The sequence below is a fragment of the Vicugna pacos genome, chromosome 35 (assembly GCF_048564905.1).
Source record: "Vicugna pacos chromosome 35, VicPac4, whole genome shotgun sequence".
Lineage (NCBI taxonomy): Eukaryota > Metazoa > Chordata > Mammalia > Artiodactyla > Camelidae > Vicugna > Vicugna pacos.
In genome coordinates, this window is record NC_133021.1 from 34018039 (window position 1) to 34040621 (window position 22583).

Consider the following 22583-nt stretch of genomic DNA (forward strand, 5'->3'; position numbering starts at 1 on the left):
GAGGGCGTCGCTCTGCACGCTGACCAATGGAGTGGCGGCCGGCGAGCCCGCCCCGCCCCGCGCCGTGCGTCGGCATAAGTGGGGTCGCGGCCGGTGGCGTGCTGGTCACACGCCATGTGGCGCAGCGGCTGGAGGGCGAGCGGCGCGCTGCGGAGACTGGGCGGCCGGTGAGACGCGGGAGGAAGGGAGCGGTGCGAGGGGCGGACAGTGAGGGGAGAGGGAGGGTGGGCGGCGATGGCGCGGGAGGCTTCGCGGTGTCGCTCAGCTTGTTCTGGGGCTCCCGCACCCCCGTACCCCTCGCCTGGGGCTCCCGCACCCCCGGACCCCTCGCCTGGGGCTCCCGCACCCCCGGACCCCTCGCCTGGGGCTCCCGCACCCCCGGACCCCTCGCCTGGGGCTCCCAACCCCGGAGCCCAGTCCCAGCCCGAGCCCCCTTGCAGGGTCTGGATGCGGGGTCCTTTTGGCCCCTCGGGGTGGCGGAGAGGCCCCCCTCCCATGGCCTCCTCCGCTCAGTCCTCGGTGTCCACCCCTCCCAAAGGAAGGGGGTCGTGTCCAGTTCCAGGGTTGGGGTGAAGCCCTCAGAAAAGACTGGGTCCAAGCGGCGAGGACCTGGCCGGACCCGCCTCCCTCGGGCGGCCCTGCGTGCGGTGGTCGGGGCTTTCCAGGGGAAGACGCGTGGATGTGGGTTTTAATGGGAGCAATAAAAACAGCCCCGAGCTGCGGGTCTCGTTGGCTCGTTAGTCGCTGCGCGGTTCCCTGTAGTCGTGGGCACGGAAGCACCGCGCTCACCTGCGCTCCTGATAAAATTGGCGCCTCCAGGAATGGAGCTTCCTGTTTAATGACTAGATTTATGGAAAAGGAGTGGTTTAGTTTCAAACTGTGAATGAGTATCATTCCCCTTGAGTTGGTAAAATACAGCATTTTACTTTTTAAAAGAAAGATTGCATTGTTTGGTTTTATGCTAATTCATAGAACCCTATTTACTTTGTGGTGGAGTTTACCAGCCCAGGGGAGGAAACTCGGGGTTCCCTTGCAGTGTGTCTGGGTTAAAAGCCGCTATCCCGTCTTTGTAGAATTTGCTGGATCAACAAGGGAAAGGTTGGTTGTTTATAGAATATCTCCCTGATCCTGCCTGACACTGAATGGGCCAGTGTTTTCTGTGCATATCTTCTTCAAAATAAACATTTTTGCGGGATATGATGTTAATGTAGAAAATGCCGTAGAGCATATAATGCAATTGAGAGAAAAGTTATTTAAAAATAAGTTGTCACCATTACCCAGTTTAAGATTACCCCTAACTCTCCCTCCCTCTAAAATGGAATCTCTCTTCTGGCTTACAGAAGTAATTCCCTTGTTTTTCTTTGTTTTCTTACCATCCACACGTGTTCCTGCAACACAGTGTTACTTGGCTGAGCAGTTGCTGCTAAAGTAACACTGTGTCTGTCCCCTGTGGGTTTTGTGGTTCAGCATCGTCTGTCACATCTCCACTCATTCTAGGGCTAAGTTTATGCCTGAATAGTGTGTCATTTGTCTGTTGTCAGCTGCTGGACGTCGGAGCTGGCGGGGTCGGGGCCCTTGGGAGTGGTGTACACACTGTTGTACGGGGGGGGGGGGGGTCAGGAGTGCAGCTCTGAGAGTTTTTAATGCGATTACAGGTAACCAGTGTCATGGTTATGTTATTTACGGACACATGCGAGAAAGGGTTTTCAGCAGTTAGTTGATTCAAGGCTTTAGCTGAGTTGAGATAAAGTTGAAAGAACTTTAATGGAAATTAATTTTCTGGAAGATGGTTGGAGGATGTGAGGTTTAACTTTTCCTTGAATTGTCTTTATCACGTGGCAGTATTTTTCACTATGTTACGGAACTACATTGGCCAGTTTTCCTGCAAACCATCTAACTTTGATTACTTTCTGAAAGTGCAGCAGTGCCAACCTCAGAGCATGGAGGTGGGGGAGCACCACGGCCTGTGAGAGGGCCCTGCGGTTCCAGGTCGGAGAAAAGATCCAGGGGTTCACGGTCGGCCAGGTACGCCCAGGTGTGCTCTCCCCCTGGGGGGGGTCTCCTCCTGGTCCCCAGACCCTGGCCCGTCTGTCTCACGGCGGGTGCTCAGAAGCAGAGGAGTTTGCAAATGAAAGGATTTCCTGACTCTTAAGGGAGTATAGATCCCTAACCCCTTTCCCGACCGCTGGACCCTGACATCTTTTCAGATCTTGGAAAGTAAATCAAACACATTTTTGTTTCTGCATCAGACACAACTGTTCACACTGAGTGATAATTCAGACTGAATGCCCCACACCTGTTCAGGTCACGTTTTACCAGCAGCCAAGTTTGCGCCAAACTTAGGCAAAAACTTTCTGCATTTGAGCCATTGGGTTTCAGAATTACAGAGAAGAGACTGTGGGCCATGTGGGCCAGTAGTTACGTAAGTTTATGTTAAAATGGATTTCATTTGATTGTTGTTTTGTTGTGATTAAACTTTCACATTGTTTTCCTTTAATGCAATAATTGGAAACTACGTTTATCACATAGTTGGTGGTTGTGCTCGCACTGTGCTTCACCCTCTAACAGGTGCACAGACGAGCAGCTCCCTGTCCAGGGGGACACGTGTGTGGCTGTGGCGCAGGAGCAGGAGGGACAGTGTGATGAAGGGCAGAGCACGAGGAAGATGGAGGAGAGGGTGGGGAGGGGCCTGGACAGTCTGTCTCCAGGCAGCGTGGGCCAGGCGGTGCAGGGCAGGGCTGGTATTCAAGGCAGTCCCAGGACCTGTGAGTCCCTTACAGGGGTTCGTGGCCTGGGGGCTCTGATCCTTTCTAAGAAACAGTTATCAGGAAAGCTTTTACAAGGTGGATGGATGTTCACCTCATAGAGCACAGGGGTTAACTCTGAGGTCTGAACGACTTCAGAGCCGTCAGTTACGTGAGCATCAGGAGGCCACTCAAACCCGTTTTTGTGGCAGGGCCCTCAGAGCAGGCTCAGGACACCGGAGTTCTGTCTCTGCCTTGCCAGTAAGTGGCGTCAGCGAGGACGGGTCCTTTCACAGCTGTGTGGTTGTCATGGTGATGTAGGGCTGTGGCTGAAGGAGAGGGACCTGGCGGAGCTGCTTCAGTACCAAGGACAGTGGGAGTTCTGTGAGGAGCGCTCATGGAAACACAGACGCACACATGCACAGCCTCCTCCAGCGGGCGAGGATGGGTTTGCTTTTGCGTGGAGTGGTTTGCGCCCCGCTGGACCCTCCCTCTAGGAACGGGTAACTGGCGTTAGCCCAGCTCACCACCGGGAGCTGAGACTAGAGGAAGCAGAATTTAGCGTCAGGAGCATCCTTCAGCCGCCCAGACTCAGGTCTGTCCCAGCGTTTACCTCCCGGCGGGGCCGTTCTGAGGGTCCCAGAGAGGAGCGCATGGCAGACGCCGCAGACATTCTGGGCTGCAGTCTGTTCTCCTTGGGGCAGCCTGGGCGACGGAAGGGGTCTGAGTGCAGGCTTCGGTCTGGGCAGGCTGTCTCACTGCCTGAGGCTCAGAATTTCATCTGTGAGTGGGGTGCGAGGGCCTTCCTCCCAGGGTTACCTGCCGCGTGTTTCGGAAGTGCTCAGCAGACAGCGAGCATGTGGGAGGGAAGGCGTGTGTTGTCATCAGCCCGGGTCTGCGAGGCTCAGGTCGGGACGGGGGCTCCTGCCGTGCCCTCCGGGCCAGGCCCTGCGGGGTGCTCGGCGTGGGGCCCTGGCGCCTCTGCGGTTGAGCTCCGCTCTTCTTGTTTTCCTTGTTGGTTCAGGTCACGTCTGTCCCCGAGCTGTGCCTGACTGCCGTGAAGCTCAGCCATGACGGCACGGGAGCGCGGTACTTGCACCTGGCCAGGGAGGACAGGAACAACCTGTTCAGGTGTGTGGGGTGCCCTCCGGCCCCCTTCTGAGAGCTCTGCTTCGAGCGTCTCCCGCACCTATGCTAGTTTAAGATACCAGCCCTGACAGTATCCAGGAAGCACGAGGGCAGGGTAGAGGAGTTCACACCCTCGGCTCCCTGCAGGCCCGGGGCTGTGTGCGTGCACAGTCCTGAGAGGCGGGGAGGCTGCCGTGGCCTGTCCCGATGGTCCGAGTGATCGCGTGCCCGGGCTCTGTCGGTTCTCCGCAGCGTGCAGTTCCGCACCACCCCCCTGGACAGCAGCGGCGTGCCCCACGTCCTGGAGCACACGGTCCTGTGCGGCTCGCAGAAGTACCCCTGCAGGGATCCTTTCTTCAAGATGCTGAACAGGTCGCTGTCCACGTTCATGAACGCCTTCACGGGTGAGACGCCGGCCCGGCCCAGAGCCGCCTTCCCTCCGCCGTGAGGCCCAGGGCACACCGTTCTCTGTCGGGCTGGGGACGTTGGAAGTGTCATCCCTTTGGAATGGGTTGGGGCTGATTGTAAAAACTGGAGTTTGAGGGAAAAGGCGACAGCCGTTTTCTCTGGGGAGTGTGGCTGCGGGGCTCGGCCTCTGGAGCTGGCGCTGGGCTCCGGGCTCTGGGCTGTAGGACACAGGGCAGTGGTGGCTGGGCCGGCGGGGCTCAGCCACCTGTTCCGAGCAAGTGCGGGGGGCGCTCTGCGGGCCAGGCCGGCCTTCCGAGCCTGCGGCTGCCTCTGCTGTGGGCCGCTGGGGCGGGGCGGGGCTGCGTGGGCGCTTCCTGTGGGGCGGCTGTGTTGTCACATCTCTTCCTTTGTGTGCAGCTAGTGATTACACCCTGTACCCGTTTTCCACACAAAACCCCAAGGACTTCCAGAACCTCCTGTCCGTGTACCTGGATGCAGTCTTCTTCCCGTGCTTGCGGGAACTGGACTTCTGGTAAGCGGTGGCCGGTTCCCTGGCCTGTGCTTCGGTGACGGCGTCACTGTCCTCGTGTAATTGTCGGTCGCTCCTCAGGCAGGAAGGGTGGCGGCTGGAGCACGAGGACCCGAACGACCCGCAGACGCCCTTGGTCTTTAAAGGAGTCGTCTTTAATGAGATGAAGGGCGCGTTTGTGAGTGTTTTCCTTTGTTGTGTTGACGTTATCCTACTGTGTAAAGTGCTGAAACACAGAGAGGCTTGGAAGACGTCCTTATGGCACTGAGTGTCCTCGTTGTCAGCACTTGACTTAGCGGGGACAGCGCTGTGAGCGGCGGCCGCAGGGCGGTGGGTGGACTAGCAGTCTCAGCCGTGCTGTGCGGCCGCGGAGGCTGGGGCGTGGTCTCCTCACGTCTTCCTGGCCCGAGTATACAGCGGGGTTTACGGAGTCAATTACATCTCAAGTTCTCAGATCAGGACCACCGCGGTCAAGTGAATACCGCAGTAAAGCGGGTCACGCACGTTGTCTGATTTCCGGTGCCCATTAATGTCGTGCTGACGCTGTGCTCTGGTCTGGTAAACCTGCAGTAGCACCGTGTCTAAGAACATGCCGTGATTAAGAACCCCTCATTGCTAAAGGGTGTGTCTGGGTGGGCGTCCCTGTTTACCACGAGATGTTGGCATGCGGCCCCCGATCGTGGCCCCTCACCGAGCCGCAGGCACAGCGTGTGTGCTGCTTCTCACACGCACTGTGTTTTTAACCCGAAGACAGACAACGAGAGGATATTCTCGCAGCACCTGCAGAGCCGCCTGCTTCCCGACCACACGTACGCTGTGGTCTCCGGAGGGGACCCCTTGTGCATCCCAGACCTCACGTGGGAGCAGCTGAGGCAGTTCCACGCCACGCACTACCACCCCAGCAATGCCAGGTGACGCGCCTTGCCGCCGGCCCTTAGCTCTTCTTGCCCTGAATGCTTCTCTCACGTTTGCTGTGGAAAGGTTTGCTTTAAACCGTGTGAGTTTAGACAAGATTCTGACTTGGACGCCCAGCGTGGTGGGTGCCCCTCCTGCCCTGAACGCGGGCAGACGCCGGGGAGCGCTCACTGCTAAACTTTGATTTTCACTTTCTAAACTTTGAGTAGAAGGTTTGAAAGGATCTTTAAGATTCTAGTTCCCAAACCTTTAAGCGTAGCTCAGGCAACGTTATATTAAACAGATCAAGCCTGTCATTGTCTCCTTAATCCCCTGGGTGAATACTGTGTTGTCTTAAAACATGTGTGGTCTGAAATCTGTAGCCTAAATGTGACCTTCACGACGTTCTGAGTCTTACCAGTTAGGCTCAGATGCGTCACTATGTCAGCGCGGCGGAGGCCTGAAGTCTTCCCATGTGTAGCTTGTCTGGGTTTTTGCGGCTCCTTGATTCAAAATGAAGAGCAGTTTTTGCCAGACTTACATTTAACCCCTTGTACAGTTAGTGCTTTGTTTAAACCACGTCTTATAAAAAGAGCAGAAGCCTCTATTGTTGTCTGTGGTTAAGCCAAGTGGGAAAAAGTGGCCCCTCGCGGCGGTCGCGTCAGCCCGGGACCCGGCTCTGTGGTGGCTGTCACACCTGCAAACCGCCTGCTTCACATGAAGCCGTCTGTGTTGGTTTCTGACCTTTTAACCTAACATAGGCTGAGATACTCCCTCAAAATTTCAGGTTCTTCACTTATGGTGATTTCCCGCTGGAACAGCATCTGAAACAGATTCATGAAGAAGCGCTGAGTAAATTTGAGAAGATTGAGCCACGGACGGCGGTGCCCGCGCAGCGGCCGTGGCCGGAGCCGGTGGGTGCGCCGGGGAGCGGTACCCCGCCCACGCCTGTTCACTGTGCGCAGAGGGAGGCTCCGACGGCTGTTGCCAGGCCTTTAAATGCTGTGGGCACTGCCCTGTGTTTAAGAGCTTCTCGAGCCTGAAGAATGGTTACTTGTTTGAAAGGAAAGTTAAACTTAGTGGGAAGTGTCTCTTGGACCATTTTCTACATCCGGTAACGGCTGCTTGCTTAGACCCGTCCACGTATCCTCTGCCCACGTAACGCGCCCCGCCCTCTTGCAGAGGGAGTTCCAGATCACGTGTGCCCGGGACTCGCTGGCTGCGGGGTCCTCTGAGCAGACAACGGTCAGCGTCAGCTTCCTCCTGCCAGAGTGAGTGTCCGCGGGACCCGGAGGGACAGGGCCAGTGGGAGGTCGTGGGCAACGCCCCCATGGGAGTCCAGCAGGTGTTGGATGTCAGGTGTTTGCAACCACGTCCAGGCTGGTTTGGGGTTTAGGGCTGGGGTCACAGGTGCGTCTGAGCATGAGGAGAGACTGTGAACTCTGGACGCAAAAAAATACTGGACACACAAGACTCTGAACGTAGAGGTCTGGGCGCTCAGGACGTGTGGGCAGGAAGGGGTCCGGCCACGCTACTGGGTGCGGGCCTCTGTGGCTGCACAGCTTGACTTAGTGGCCCCACTCCCTCAGTGTTTACGTCCGTGTGGACGGGGCGGTTACAGTAGATAGTGCCCATCAGGGTGCTTGGCGCCGGCCTGTGATGGCACTCCGTCCGCAGCCGTGTAAGCCTTGCGGTTTGGGACCCCCCCCAAAACCCAGTACGCAAGAGCTTTTCAAACCAAAATATATATATTTTTTTTGTCCATTTAACTATTCAAATAGAGGTTGAGATGCAAGAAATTCTGGTAGAAATTCAGTTTTGGGGGGAAATGGAAGTGTTAATTTAGTGGTGATTTTAATGACTTTGAAAACATTTGTGACAACCGTTTCCCCCTTTTCTCTGCTCCCCACTTGTATAAATGAAGCATCACCAACACGTTTGAAGCCTTCACCTTGAGCCTTTTGTCCTCCCTCCTGATCAGCGGCCCCAACTCCCCCTTCTACAAAGCCCTTGTCGAATCTGGACTCGGCACAGACTTTTCTCCTGACGTTGGGTATGTTTTCCTGTCAAATCAGATCCTCAGTCCACGGCTGGGGGCATTTTGACGTTTGACAGTGTCTGGACCCATCGTGGGTTGTCACAGCTGGTGGGTGGAGGTCGGGGGTGTAGGGGGCTCCACGTCCCACAGTCGCAGTACGGCCCTACCCACCCCAGCTTTGGTTCCCGTACAGGCTGTTTATGTCCTTGCAGGGGACATTCTGCAAAAAAACAAAAGCCAGCAAGGTAGCTCTTCCAGCATCTCAGAACGGCAGGCATGTTGTTGCCTGTCTTAAAAAGTCAGGTCACTAAATGTTCATTGAAATCTTAAGATTTCGTGAAACTCCGGAATCCTCTTTTTAAATTTATTCTTCTGGTACTCTAAAGTTTAAATCGCGGTGATTTTACAAATGTAAACTGACCAGTTGTATCTGAGGAGCGAGCGCCTGGGGACTCTGCATCGGTGGCTGCCACGTGGGGTCTGAAGTTCTCAGCCCTGCGCTGTAGCGTATTTGATCTTTCAGGGGCACGCGTCCTAAGGAACAGTGGAAACTAGATTCCAAGGCGTTCTCTGCCTTTGTGATTCAGGTATAACGGCTGCACGAGGGAGGCCTACTTCAGCGTGGGCCTGCAGGGCATCGCCGAGAAGGACATCCAGACGGTCCGGGACCTTGTGGACCGGACGCTGGATGACGTCATCCTGTACGTGAGCGCGCGGGGACAGGCTTGTCCCAGCTCCCGGGCTGGGGGGGTGGGTTGGGGGCCGGGGGCAGTGTCTCCTCACGCAGCACAGCTGAATTCCTACCCGTCAGCTGTTGGAGTATTATCTCTGCTTCCTTGTTCACAACCATTGATTTCAACGTCTGAATTCTTGATATTTCTGTAGGCAAGGATTTGAAGACGATCGAATTGAAGCTTTACTTCATAAAGTTGAAATACAGATGAAGCACCAGTCCGCCAGCTTTGGACTCGCCCTGGCGTCTGTGTGTAATTAATTTCTCAGACACCTCCTTCTCTCCTTGCTTTTGTGTTAGTGATTCTTGAAAGTGTAGATTGTTACTCACAGCACCTTTCATTTGAACCTTGAAGGTTACAATGTTTGGGATCTGATACAAAACTACTGTTCATTTAGTTTTAGTTCATTGTGTTTTGAGGGGAGGGTATAGCTCAGTGGTAGAGTGCGTGCCTAGCATGCATGAGGTCCTGGGTTCAATCCCCAGTGCCACCACTAAAAAAATAAAAAAAATAAATCTAATCACCCCCTAAAACCCCCCAAAATAAAAAAACTAGTAAAGTGAAATTAAAATTTAAAAAAAGATACATGGTTCTTTTACTAGCTTATTACTTCATTAACTTTTCAACGTCTGAGATTTACACAGTACTTTAAATGGGCAGAGATTTATAGTAACTGTCGAGCTGTTGGTAATTATATTTTCCCAAAAGTAATTTTTAGACCTGTGCTTTTTAGTTTATTAGGAAAAAAGCACAAAGTGAGTTTAATTTTTCTTCTTCTGGAGAAAGAATGACTTAACTTTTGTTATGAACAGTCATCTGTGGTGTTTTAAATGTGGAAACTGAGGTCTGAAGGGCAAGCCAGGCCTGTGAGGCTCCTGCGCTGACGCGGAGTCCGCGGGGTAATGTGCATGGTGTTGTAACTCCTCTGCAGCACGTGGCTTCCTGCTGGAATCATGACGGGGACCCCGTGGAGTGCCTGAAGCTGGGGAGCCAGGTGGCTCGGTTCAGGCAGTGCCTGGAGGAGAATCCCAAGTTTTTGCAAGAAAAAGTAAAACAGTACTTTAAGGTAAGACAGTTGGAGAGTCTGTAATTTTGGAGGTGAATTTTATAGTAATGAGAGGAATATGAGGAGTATGATCTGCATTGTGTTAGTAAATGGGCAATGTAATTTCTTAGTTATTAAAAGTGTAAATGGTCATATTAGCTTTAAAAATGTTTTTCAGGTTTTCATGCAAGTTGGTTTTTTTCTGAGTATGTACGTGTACTCTTCACGTGTGAGTGTGCGTGTGTGGGTGTGTAAGGGGACATCCGCTTGCGCGTTTGTTCCGCTGGTGGAAGGATCGCGCACAAGAGGCGTCTCCGTGTGTGGACTTTCTGGTGGTGGTTCCGAAGGGCTCGTCTGCGCCGCCTGCTGCTTCCCCAGGCTCGTGGGCTCCTGCACTTGGTGTGTGTTCTTGGTGGGTCTCCGTCACTGGTGGGGTAAAGGTCCTTGAGGCCTCGCCCGATGGGGAGGGCTGTCCCGTGGTGGGGGTGGCCGTGGTCTGAGCGCCATGTTCAGGGCGCGAGCCGTGTGTGGGCATTCGGGCCGAGGTCGCTGTGAGTTACAGGCTATTTTGCATGAAGTTCTTCCACTGTCTTAGTGTTACAGGTGAGCCTTTGCGTGTGGTTCTAGTTGCTAAAATAGGGGAGGCATGTTAAGTCACCTAACATTTATTTTTGTGTCAGGTCAGCATTTACTTGGTCCTCATAATTTACAGCACACAGAGTGAGGAATTCAGTTCCAGCCTTTGGGAGGGTGTTGGCATAATGAAGACAAGATGAAGATCATATTTTATTCCACGTTATCTTCAATTTCAACTGAAGCCAAAGATTTATAACAATAAAAAGTGCAAGCAGTTTCTTTGCACAGCCAAGATGTAGAGGAAGCGAATGTCCAGTTGTCGTGGTTCCGACCCGGTAACCATGGTGACTGTCATCCCGTAGCAGTGATAGCCGCACGTGGGGACCACGCAGGTCGTCAGGGCAGAGCACGGGGGCTGTAAGGACCACCGTAGCTCGAGTGCCCCTGCACACAGCCCTCTGGGCGAGTCCCGTTGAGATCTCCATGTGCGATGGGAAAACAGAACTGCGGGCCGACGGCGGCTCTGGGAGGGGCTAGCTCGGGGCGCCGGACGTGATGAAGTCTGTTCCCATTTGGCCCTTTGTTGCTCTGCTTGTTGCAGGATAATCGGCATAAGCTGATTCTGTCCATGAAGCCAGACGACCAGTATTCCGAGAAGCAGGCACAGGTGGAGGCAGAGAAACTGAAGCAGAAGGTCGACTCTCTTTCCCCGGAGGACAAGCAGCAGATCTACGAGAAAGGTCCGCGCCAGCCCTGCCCCCGCCTTCCCCAGCCCACGGGGCTCCCTGGCGGTAAATGGGTGGAGACAGGTGTCGTCTCCACGGACAGTGCTCACCGGGCGCCTGCAGAGCTCCACGCCCGGTGCAGTGGGTTCAGCCCCAGGAGGGCTGACCGTGTGCTCAGAAGCCACCCTGTGCTCCAGCAGCAAAGGCAGGAGCTGAGAAAGAGGTGGCTTTGCAAGGTTTATCCGCTTTCCAGGTTTGATGCATGGTCTCTCCGCGCGGGGCTGTAACAGGCCGCTGAGCGTGTCGCGTCACGGTTCACAGTGAGCTGCCCATCGGGCCGTGTGGACGGTGCATGCCGTGGGTTCAGGGGAGGCAGGTCTGGGGGACAGACCCGGAGCGCGTCCTGAAGCTCCACTGGGTCCGTGTGGTGCCGGCGCGGTGAGCACAGACCCCGTCTGTCATGGGATGGTGCTCACGGGCTCTCCTGAGCAGCCGGGTCTGCTCCTGGTACTTCCCCAGAGGGACGGAGGCGTCCGTCCACGCGAGCCTTGACCCGCCTCACTCCCACCCGCCGGGTGTCCACGCGGTGCGGGCCTGGGAAGCGCTGCTCGGCCAGAGGCTGCAGGGGCCGGGCCCTCAGTGCCATCGGTCTCAGAAGCGCTGTGCTGAGTGCGGTGAGCAGCGCAGGGGGCACTGCTGACGGGGCTCGCTCCTCGGAGCCCTGGACGCGGCGAAGCTGTGGGGACGGAAGGCGGCGAGGCTGGAGCGGGCGGGGTGCCTGCAGGGGCCCTTCCCAGGCGAGGGCGTGTTGTGTTACCACACACACTGCCGAGTTGCTGTGAACGGCGTCACATGTAAGTTAGACGTGCGTAGAGTCTGTTACTACGCGCACACAGCACACACACGCGCAAACACGCGTGCACCGCTCCCCTGCACCCGGACCGCGTTGTGAGGCGTCCAAGGCTTGTCAGGAGGCGGAGGTGACTTGAGGTAGAAAGAAATTCCGTTTTGATCATGCTGAGTTTGAGGTGATTTAATCTTGTAAAGACAAAATTAGTGTCAGTGTGTGACCGGTTTTGTGTGTCTGAATTCTTGTTTGGACGTGCAGTTACTTTAAACGTGCCGTAGATTCAACGTGCTCACTGTGATTGGTGCAGTGAACAAGCGTCTGTGCCGTGAGTGCCAGCCGACAGGTTCCAGCTTCCTTCTCCAGGTTTTCTTTTGAGGAGGAATTGACATACAACGCTGTGTTAGTTTCAGGTGTACGCTGTAAATGTTTGATACATTACACGTCACGAGGTGACCATCACAGTAAGTCCAGTAACGTCCATCGCTGCACATGGTTACAACTTTGTCTTGGGGTGAGAACGATTAAGTTTAGTCTCTCAGCGGACTTCAGACACGCAGCGCGGTGTCAGTAACCACGGTAGCCGTGCTGCCTGTCACGTCCCCAGGAGTTCTTTTATAACCGCAGGTTTGTACCTGTGACCCCCGCCCTCCATTTTCCCACCCGCCCCACAGCCACCATTCTTTTCTCCGTATCTGTGAGCTTGATTTTTTGTGTTTTTGCTTCTTCAGATTCCGCGTATAAGCAGATCGTAGGTGTTTGTCTTTCTCTGACTGACTTCACTGAGCGTGATGCCCTCGAGGTCCATCACGCTGCTGCAAATGGCAGGATTTCCTTCTCTTTTATGGCTGAATCGTAGTCCATTTGTAAACACCCCACGGCTTCTCTATCCAGCCGTCTGTCGACGGGCACTTAGGTTGCTCCCATGTCTTGGCTGCTGTGAACATGGGTGCGCGTGTCTATACACGTGAGTGTCTTCATCTTGTTTGCATACACACCCAGGAGGGGAATTGCCGGACCACATGGCGGTTCTGTTTTTCGGTTTTTGAGGAACCTCCACGCTGCTCTCTGGCGGCTGCGCAGTTTACGTTCCCAGCAGCGGTGCACAGGGGCCCCCTTTCCTCCCGCCCTCGCCGACGCCTGTTATCTGTGGTCTTCTCGCTGCTGGCCCCTCTGACAGGCGTGAGGTGATGTCTCGTCGGGGTTTGATCTGCGTTTCCCTGATGATTAGTGATGCTGAGCATCTGTTCAAGTACCTGCTGGCCACCGGTGTGTCTTTGGAAGCAAGCTAGCTCAGATCCTGCGCCCGTTTTTTCATTGGATGGTTTGGTTTTCACTGTTGGTTCCCTTAGACGTTTGGGGTGTTCGCTCCGCACCAGGTGGTGCTTCATTTGCAGGCGTTCTGTCCCTCTGAGCAGCGGCCGTTGCCCCTCCATAGTGTCCTTTGCTGTTAGAAGCTTTTCCGTTTGCTGTGGCCCCGCCTGTTTGTAGCACAGACAGTAATTCCGTGCCTGAGCAGCAGGACATGCGTCCCGCAGTTGTCAGATTCCTGGCCTGGCCGTGGAGCTGTGCTGTGTTAGGAAGACCAGGGTGATCCCGTCCAGCCCTGCACGGGAAGGAGTGGGGGCCCCATTAAAAAGGTGTGTTTTGTTTCGGGGATCACTGCAGAGCTCTGTTAAGTAGGACCCAGTGCTGGTGTGCTGAACGGTTGCCTTGGCTCCGCAGGTCTTCAGTGTGGCCCCCAGTGTGGGGAATCTGTGGATAAACACCAGTGAGGACGGGGGCGGGAGTAACGTCCAGGCGTCCTCGGTTCTGGTGTCTGTGTTTCTATGCACGTGAGGGGCCGGCAGGGCCTGGGATCTGGCCAGGGAGGCGGTGCCGAGAGGGGCCGCGGGGTCGGGGCAGGCGGGGGACGTTCTCTGGGACTAGGACCTTCACGCTGTCGCCAGCCCTGGGCCGGTGGGAGGCAAGAGGGCCTTCTCCAAGAGCGCGAGTGAGGCAGCGTCTGGGCAGGGGGTCGGGACGCTCAGTTGGCGGGGTAACGACCAGGGGAGGGGCCTTGAGTCCAGGAGGTTTGAGCGGGTCCCCGGCGGGTGGGGGGAGGCTGAGGGAGGGGCCGGCCGGGGCCTCCACCGGGGACCTGGCGGTGGGAGCCCGAGGGGGGCGGGGCGGGGGTGCTGGCCACGCTGGGGGGGCCTCACCTGTGACGCCCAGGGCTCTGATGTCACACACCGCGCTGAAGCCTCCGGTCCCGGAATGACCCCGAGAAAGGGCTGCCTTCCTCACATCACATCAGGGGAGGATTGGGCCCAGAAGATGTGTTTTACCCCTTTTTATGATTTGTGAACTGTACGTGGTCACACACGTATTTTGTGGAAATTAGTGAAAATAAGAATGAACAGGTACAGAAATGAGTGGGTTTGAGTCCAGCCAGAAGTGGTTTGAAAGCTCTGAAAGCAAGTTCCGTCTACACAGAATTTGGGGGACGGAGGGGAAGCTGTGTGGACGAAGCTCCCCCCGCCCCCACGTCCAGCAGAGTCATTCCTGTAACCGCTGGGGTGGGACTGAGCCACCGTGCTGCCTGCTGAGCAGTGGCCGCTCTTATGCGCTGGCTTCCTTGGGCACAGGGGACACCTGGGACGGCGGTGGCCCAGCTGCCGGCACATGCCTGCGTGGCCGACCCGTCCTGGGCCTCAGCAGACAGGAGACGGATGCGCGGGACCTTTTCAGTGTCGTCCTGAAGGTCCATCCCCCACCTTCCAGGGTTAGAGCTACAGACCCAGCAGAGTCGACCCCAAGATGCGTCCTGCCTGCCTGCGTTGAAGGTGTCAGACATCGAGCCCCGCATCCCAGTGACGGAGCTGGACGTGGTGCTGGCAGGTCAGTGGGCTGGCACCCCGGCTTGGGTCCCGCCCAGCGTACCAGGGAGGGCATCCGAGCCCCTGTGTCGTCACCCCCCCCCCCCCGCACACACACACATTTCTGTAGTAGGTACTCGCCGTGACGCTGGGCGTGGACCCAGGAGGGGCTGTTTGCTGGGCAGGTCAGACAGGCGTCCTGCTGCCTCTGGTCCTTGGGCTGGGGCTTTGCTGTGCTCTGTCCGAGCTCGCTCCTCCCGACTCGGGTGTCCCCGGGGCCCAGCCTGCGTCAGGCCATGTTGGGGGGACAGCTGCTGCTGCTCCATCATGGAGCCCCCCAGGTCGGCCCCATGTCACTCTGAATTCTCCCTGACGCAGGGGACACGCCTGGGACGTGGTGCTTCCACGTGGCCGGGATTTGGTTCTGCCACCGTGTCCCGAGGACGTCCAACCACGGCCCGGCACCTGGGCACCAGCACCCCCTTGCCCTCTGGGGCGTGTCTGCCTCCTGCTCTTCCAGCGGGGCAGCCTGGGCACCACACCCGGCTGGCGTGTGCGCGTGTGCACACCCGTAAATGAACCCTCTTCCCAACCAGGCTTCCGGGAAGCGGGGTTGGCGTCCCACTGGCCCTTTAACCCCTTAGGTTTGGTTTGTCGGTGGAGCTTTAAGTGCCCGTGGAAAGAACCAGCCAAGTACTGAGTCGTCAGTAAAGCCGCACGTCCTCGGCTGGCTCGGGCTCTGTGTGGGGTTAGCCGCTGGAGCCCAGGCAGTTCCCCCGAGGGGCCGGGGCCTGGGTGGTGGGGGGCAGTGAGGTCGCTTGTTGCCGGAACGGAGGCCACGCTGACGCCAGGGCTTCCGGGTGCAGGTGGGGAGGCGGCTGGAGGGCTGGGGGGGTCACCGGCCCCGGGGCATGCTGACCGCTCGCTCTTCGGAAAGCAGGGGTCGCTGAGGGCTGAAGACTTGCAGGTTTTGCCATAATAAAAGTACAGGAGGGAAATTTGCCTGCATTGTAGCAAATGAATAGGGTTTTGTTTTGTTTTTTAGTTAATATAAATGTTAAATTTCCATCCTTGGAAAGCATTAGCATTTTAAAGATAGTAAACGACGGTTATGTGGTAAAAATGTTGAACGCTCAGGGCACCTCTCGCCCCCGCAGGCGGCGAGACGCCGGTGCAGCTCTGCGCGCAGCCCACCAACGGCCTGGTCTACTTCCGAGCGCTGTCCAGCCTGAACACGCTGCCCGAGGAGCTGCGGCCCTACGTGCCCCTCTTCTGCGCCGTCCTCACCAAGTAAGGCCCCGCCGGCCCTGCGCGGCGCCGCGACAGGCGTGCCCTGCGTGTGTGTTCTTCCTGCGTGGTGACCGCTTCGCAGTGACTCGTTTTCCATTTCACGTCCCCTAGAGGTGTTGCCAGATGTGGGCCGAGTGTGTGTGGAGAGTTTTTTAGAAGAGCATACTTTCTTATTAAGATACATTAAGACACTTACAGAGTGCAGGGTAACACAGGAACATCTTTCTGGTCGACTTGGTTCTTCCTAAGCTTATGAGAGCCTGAGTGTTTTTCATGAGAAAGTGTGAGTCGTTAAACGCGACATGCAGGCCTGGGGTCACCCCGAGAGGCCGCGTTGTGCATCTGCCCACTGAGCTGGTTTTGTGGTCCCCGTTGTCCACGAGGACACTGAGACGCCAGTGGGGTCCCTTCCCTGCGTCCTGGGTTCACAGACGGAGGGAAGTTGTGTGGGCAGACGACCGTTGCGGGAGCCGGGCAAGCGGGGGCCCCTGACCAGTGTCCGGCTGTGTGGAAGGAGCCCTTGGCCTCGTCAGGCGCTTCTGCCCTTTCATTGGTGTGTCCTTGGCCACATAGTGGATCCAGGAAGCTTGGATTGTGTCTATTTTGGGAGCAGCGGTTGGAATGTTTCTCCCAAAAGCATCATCGGTGTTGAGGTGACTTCTGCTTCCCTTAAATATATAAAAAGGCTGTTTTTTCAGATTTCGCCCCCAAGACTGCCAAGCACTGTGCAGATGGAGTCTGTCAGCGTGTTTCGGGAGGAGGGGCGTAGGGAAGGCTGGAGAAGCACCGGGGAGGCGGCCGGTGCAGGGCAGGTGCTGCTGAGGGGCTCCCTGCACTGAGACCTGGCTCTGCCCGGCGGCAACCTGGTGCAGGGTGACGGGAGGCACCTGGGCATGTGGCCCGGAGGTGACGCCGGGGGGAGGGGGAGCCCAGCCAGTGACTCGGTGTTTCTCTGCCCATCGTCAGGCTGGGCTGCGGCGTCCTTGGCTACAGAGAGCAGGCCCAGCAGGTGGAGCTGAAGACGGGGGGCATGGCCGCCGCCCCCTGTGTGCTCCCGGACGACTCGCACCTGGACACCTACGAGCAGGTGGCCTGTCTCCCCGGCACGGCGGGCGGGGGTCGGGCTGTTCCTCTGGTGTTTTGGTTCTTATCCCTCTTAAATTACATCATAATTAATTTCCTCTTCGTCTTGCTTTTTGCTTTTGATTCAGGGTGTGCTTTTCTCATCTTTCTGCCTCGATAGAAACCTGCCAGACATGATGCACTTGTGGAGTGAGATATTTAACAAGTAACTATTGCACAGACGTAGACGCGGGCGGGGCAGCCAAGAGCCGAGGGCTTTGCTCTTGTCTCGGCTCTTGGTCTCTGAGACTGACCTGTGGTCCCCACGCGAGGCTTCGGGGGCGTTCACGTCGTCTGAGGACTCGCCCGGAGCGGCTGTCCCTGCCGCTGGGGGGCGCGGACGGCTGCCCAGGCGCTGACTGTTCCTCTCCGCTCAGCCCCCGCTTTGACGAGGAGGAGCACTTCCGGGTGCTGGTGAGGATGGCGGCTCAGGAGCTGTCCAACGGGGTGCCCGACGCGGGGCATGTGTACGCGTCCGTGCGGGCCGGCAGGACCCTGGCGCCCGCGGGGGACCTGCAGGAGACCTTCGAGGGGATGGATCAGGTGAGCAGGGCTGGGAGTTCGTGTCTCAGAGCAGCTGACTCTCCAGCCAGGTTTTACGGGGAAATCAACTTCTTTAGCTCAGCCTCCTCTTTCCAGCCGCGGCCCCATCCCTCCCCAGCCGGACAGGTGTGTCCCTGCGGGCCTGGCCGAGGGGTGTCTGGCGCGGGCCCTACCTGTGGGTGCTCTGCCTGGCGCAGGTGAGGCTGATGCAGAGAGTGGCGGACATGGCAGACGTCAGGCCCGTCCTGAGAAAGCTCCCGCGCATCAAGAAGCACCTGCTGAGCTGTGATCACCTGAGGTAGGGCTGCGCCGTCTCCACGCGAGGAGCCCAGTTTTGGGGCGCTTTTTGCTCACAGTGACAGTCCCAGAAGCTTCAGACAGAGCACTGTTCTGCCAGCCGGGGGGCTGTTCTGTGTGGACGTTGAACGTGCGTCCTGGGAGGTGGGGAGGAGGGCAGGCGAGGTGAACCCCAGAGCCGAGGCTCCGCACAGGAGCCCGGGACCCCGTGGAGGGGCGTGTGCTCCAGACGGAGAGTGAGAGTCCGGACCCCTGGCTCCGGGGCCGTCACGCGGCCGCGCAGCCTCGCTCAGGTCTGGGAGCACAGACGGGCTAGAAAGAACGGAGAGCCAGTGAGGCTGCGCCCCGCCAGCGCCCGGCCTGCAGTTGGCTGGCAGCTCTCGCTGCAGAAGTCATCCATGTGTCTTTTCTGGGAACGCCCGGCGGGCTCTCCCGGGCCAGCTGGGTGGCAGGGCCGACTTCCCCTTCCTGGGCTGCACGTGTGCTCACACCGGCGTCTCGGGGAGTTGACCGCACGGCCCTTCTGCTTCCTGCATAAAGCAGACGCACGACAAGGGGTAAACGCGTGTGCGCAAAGCCGTGGTCTGGTGCCTGGAGCACGTATCGCTGTCGTGGTACCTGCTGTCACTTCCCAAAACACAGTTGGGGTTATGGCCAGGATGGGATGGGCTTCTCTGTGGGCACAGCGTGTGGTCCTGGTGCCTTCGGGCGCTAGCCCCTGGGAGGCTGCAGGGTTCGGAAGCGCCTGCTGGGCAGAGCGGCGCAGCTCCTCGGCTGCTTAGGGCTGTCGACTTGCCCGCTGCGGCCACGGCCCCCGACAGTGGTTACGGCTACGTCATCTGTCTCCCGATGCTGCAGCCCCGGAGGCGTCGCTGGCGGGTCTGCGCCGTCCCTGGTCCGCCATCCTCGGGGCGCAGAGTTTAGTCCAGGTGGCCGCTCGACGGCCGTAGGCACTGGGCGGGGGAGGGGAGGCCGGCCGTGCCTTGACAGCACTTGCTGAGACAGCTGTGGTGGTCCCCCTGTTGGCTGTTGCTTTGTTCAGGTTTTGTTCTCACGCTGAGATGTGAACGTGTGTGTTTTGCACGTCATTTACTTTGTTGTCTACACACAGAGCGCCCTGTTTTAGCATCACGGTCATGGTTGTCTGCACGCCACGTCTTTCAACAGGTGCTCCGTGAACGCGACCCCTCAGCAGATGTCGTGGGCGGGGACGGCGGTGGACACGTTCGTGCGGAGCCTGGGTCGGAGCCAGAAGGAGCGGAAGCCCGTGCGCCCCCACATCGTGGAGGTGCGGAGCGTCCCCGTAAACGCAGCAGGCCTGCCTCATGCTCGCTCAGAGCTTCCCAGGTGAGTTTGGCGGTTTTCTCATTTGTGCTGGAAACGTTGTTTTCAGAGACCTGCCCTCGGCGGAAGCTCCCCAGTGATGAGGAGGCTGGTGATGGTGAGTCCCCCCACGAGACCCCCTCATCCCGCCGCCCCTGAGGCCCGAGCGCTGTTGGCGTGGACGCGCGCAGGTGCTGGTCCTCACATCTGGTCCTCGTTTAAACTCGCCCCCCTCCCCGGGCCCTGCGGTCCCTGCCGCACCCTTGGCACAGTCGCCTGTGGCGTGAACGGTGCGGTCACGTGGTTGGGGTATTTTGTTTTCGCCTTAAGGTGCGAGGTTGTGTGGTGACAGCCGCCAGGGGCTGCTCCCCGCGGGGACGTGGCTGTGCGGCCTGGGCCCAGGTGAGCAGGGGTCCAGTGACCCGCCCGTCTTCCCCCAGGAGCCCACCTTCACGCCCTGCCAGGTGAAGACGCACTTCCTGCTGCCCTTCCCCGTCAGCTACGTGGCCGAGTGTGTCAGGACCGCCCCGTACTCGCACCCGGACCACGCCAGGTATGGCGCCCGGGCAGTCGCAGGGCTGCTTGGCTCGCGTGTCGCTTCTTTCCTCGTTCACAGGATCCGAACTCGCGCTGCAGGCCCTCGAATAGCGGCCTGTTTCTCCTGCTGAACAGGGAGGTGTAGGTTTAAAACACAGGAGTGACTAGAGGCCTGACCCACCCCGGGGAGTGGGGTTGCAGCCTGTTCCCTCTCTGCTTTGTACGTCAAATTTCCCAGCGGTGAAACGTGTGCCTCTGTAACAGAGAAAGAGCGGAGATGTCTAAGGAGAGGCGTGTGGAGGGTGGACCCCGTCTGCCGGGGGCAGAGCCCGCCGGCGCAGCCGGGCCCCCCTCCTCCCCTCAGCCCGTGCCACCTGCTGTGATTCAGGAAAGCCTGGTCCCCTCTCCCCAGCTGTCCGGCCACCCAGGCCTGTCTGACAGTGGGTCTTCCTCACCTTCCAGTTTTTAGAAAGACGAGCACGGTGTGTCAGTCACTGCCCGAGACTTCACCCAGCAGCACACTCGGCCGCCTCGGGGCCACCTGTCGTGCACAGTACTGGGCGGTGACAACTTGCCGTCCTCGCTCGTTTCAGTCTGAAGGTCCTGGCACGCCTGATGACCGCTAAGTTCTTGCACACGGAGATCCGAGAGAAGGGCGGTGCTTACGGCGGAGGCGCTAAGCTCAGCTACGGCGGGCTGTTCACGCTGTACTCCTACAGGTGGGTCTCCGGCCGCCCGGCGGGTGGGCACGGGGTGGGCTCCGGGACCGCTGTCTTCATTGGTTGGCATTTAACCACACCCAGCGGTGTCCTTTTGGTTGCTGTCTTAGGGACAGCAGGAGGTGACAGGGAACCCTTGGCCCAAAAGCTTTCGGGGGCTGGGCCTGTCCTCAGAGCACAGACGGCTCCTGCCCTTTCAACCCTGCTGCCTGAGGGCACGACTCTGACCCCTCGGAGAAGGGAGGTCTCGGCCCCACTGGCTCCTGTCTCTGCTCTCGGTGGCCTTGTCCTGGGACACGTGCTGGACATGGTCGACAGGACAGAAAAAGGCCTTTCCCACAAGATGCACCCCACACCCGCCCCCATGCACACGTGGACAACAGGCCTGGGGCTCTCCTTCCACTCATTTGGGGGTCCCTCAACCTGGCCCTGCTCGGGGTGATCATTAGACCACCCTGGTGCATCTTCTCTTCCTTCCAGTCACTTGACCTGCCCTCTTTCTGGGCCAGAGGGGTATTTCGGACTCTGGGGCGCAGCTTGGGGGATGGGCCAGGTCTCCAGGGAGAGCATGTGGTGGCTTGTGCAGATCCCACGGCGTCGGCTGTTGGGGGCCGTCTGGACAGAGTGTTGAAGGGTGGCCGCCCCTGTGTTCCCGCTGGTAAGCGAGCGTGGTTCTGACTCCCTGGTCTCCCAGGGACCCCCGTTCCACGGAAACGCTGCAGTCTTTTATGAAGGCCGTGGACTGGGCCAGGTCTGGGCGGTTCACGCAGCAGGACATCGACGAGGCGAAGTTGTCCGTCTTCTCGGCCGTGGACTCCCCCGTGGCTCCGTCAGACAGAGGTACGTGGTGTGAGTAACGGCACGGGGGCCCCCCCACCCCGTGATGCACAACCCAGCGTCTGCCCCTGCATGAGGATGGGGCTCGTGGTCTCAGACCCCAGTCAGGGAGGAGACTGCCGTGCAGGCAGGTGACGGTCCACGGTGTGACCTTTGGTGGAAACGGGCCATAAGTGACTGGGGAAGGGTCAGTGCTCCAGGCGGCCTCCCTCACCCGCGCTCCCGCCAGGGCTGGACCACTTCCTGTACGGCCTTTCGGACGAGATGAAGCAGAAGCACCGTGAGCAGCTCTTTGCCGTCCACCGCGAAGCCCTGGTCGACGTGAGCACCAGGTGAGGGGAGCCGAGTGGCTTGGGGTTGGGGCCTTGACCCCCAACCCCGCGAGCGCCTGCCTGACCCCGTCTGCCTGCCCGCCCGCTGCAGGTACCTGGGCCCTGGGAGGAGCACGCACGGCCTGGCGCTGCTGGGGCCGGACAGCGCGCGGACCGCGAAGGACCCGTCGTGGATAGTGAGATAGCGGGGCTGGGCCCCTCCCGGCCGGCGTGTCACTTCAGTGACCCTTTAAGTTATTGTTTCCCCAGAAATCTCGTCCCATATATATCATGCTTAAAATTTTGCCAAAGGAACCGCCTGGCCAGTCAGATGAGAACTCTTCTGTCTTGAAGGAGCTAGAGCACTCGTGAAGGAACGGAAGTAATCATGTGCTCAGTGTCGGGGTGCACACACTGCAAGGCCTTCTAATGGTATAAATGCTTATTTTATCTAATTAATCCTAGAACTTGTGTTGTTTTAAACGACACTTTGGTAACATAGTAGTTCTTAGAGCCTTTATGGGGCATGCACGAAGGGACAGAGGTGTCCCCACACCCACATCCGCTTACACGGCGCGGGGCCGGGGTCGCGCCTGGAGGACCCTGAGGGGGCGATGGTGTCACCCTCCAACCTCGGCTTCGCTCAGGCGTCTGACTCCTCCAGCCCCGCCGTGCCTTCAGACAGAAGCCACCCTGTGCAGCCTGCCCCCCGCCGTCTCCCCGCCCGGGTCTGGTCCCAGGCTGTGCCCTGACTGTCCCTGGCCCCAGAGAGCAGAGGCAGGACGCTTTCCGTTGCAGACCTGGGCCAGGAGCTCCCTGGCCCCCAGGAAGCAGGGGTGGCCCCGCAGCCCCTCATGCGGGCCTTGGGGCTGCACGAGGGGCCGGGGAGCCGCCCTCCACGGCCTCAGCGCGGGGCTGGCCTGTGAACTCTCCTCGGGCTTAAACCACCTCGAGGTCTGTTTCTGCTTTACAGGAGGGGTCACCTCAGCCGCGCCCTGGTGCAGGTCGGTCTCTGCCTTAGCGTTGCACGCCTGTGTGTCAGAGCCGCCTTCCCTCCTGTGAGAGTGTCCTTGCCTGT

The 22583-nt window shown here is 58.3% G+C and overlaps 1 protein-coding gene across 4 annotated transcripts; it reads left to right on the plus strand.

The window, feature by feature from the left end:
- Positions 1-3: 3 nt before the first annotated feature.
- PITRM1 (pitrilysin metallopeptidase 1) lies at positions 4-21964 on the plus strand. 4 transcript variants are annotated; one of them, XM_072955221.1, is made up of 27 exons: positions 14-167; positions 1923-2025; positions 3769-3875; positions 4125-4276; positions 4698-4812; positions 4891-4987; positions 5560-5720; positions 6491-6617; positions 6886-6974; positions 7628-7756; positions 8329-8442; positions 8627-8723; positions 9407-9541; positions 10698-10836; positions 14432-14548; positions 15684-15816; positions 16783-16903; positions 17028-17104; positions 17316-17481; positions 17679-17779; positions 18946-19066; positions 19172-19219; positions 19542-19654; positions 20232-20357; positions 21052-21197; positions 21424-21526; positions 21618-21964. In XM_072955221.1, the coding sequence occupies exons 1-27, from the start codon at positions 115-117 to the stop codon at positions 21709-21711; spliced, it is 3084 nt and encodes a 1027-aa protein (XP_072811322.1). In that variant the 5' UTR covers positions 14-114; the 3' UTR covers positions 21712-21964. The 4 variants fall into 4 exon arrangements, 3 of the variants coding, with proteins under 3 accessions (XP_072811322.1, XP_072811321.1, XP_072811324.1); XM_072955220.1 differs by having other exon boundaries at positions 111-167; positions 1918-2025; XM_072955223.1 differs by lacking the exon at positions 1923-2025 and having other exon boundaries at positions 115-167.
- Positions 21965-22583: the final 619 nt, after the last annotated feature.

What these genes read in the sequence shown, in the direction of transcription:
- PITRM1 (XM_072955221.1), top strand. Translation starts at nt 115, where the DNA reads ATGTGGCGCAGCGGCTGGAGGGCGAGCGGCGCGCTGCGGAGACTGGGC. An exon ending in TACCACCCCAGCAATGCCAG is followed by an intron (nt 5,721 to 6,490) that starts GTGACGCGCCTT and finishes TCAAAATTTCAG; the next exon opens with GTTCTTCACTTATGGTGATT. An exon ending in TCGCACCCGGACCACGCCAG is followed by an intron (nt 19,655 to 20,231) that starts GTATGGCGCCCG and finishes CGCTCGTTTCAG; the next exon opens with TCTGAAGGTCCTGGCACGCC.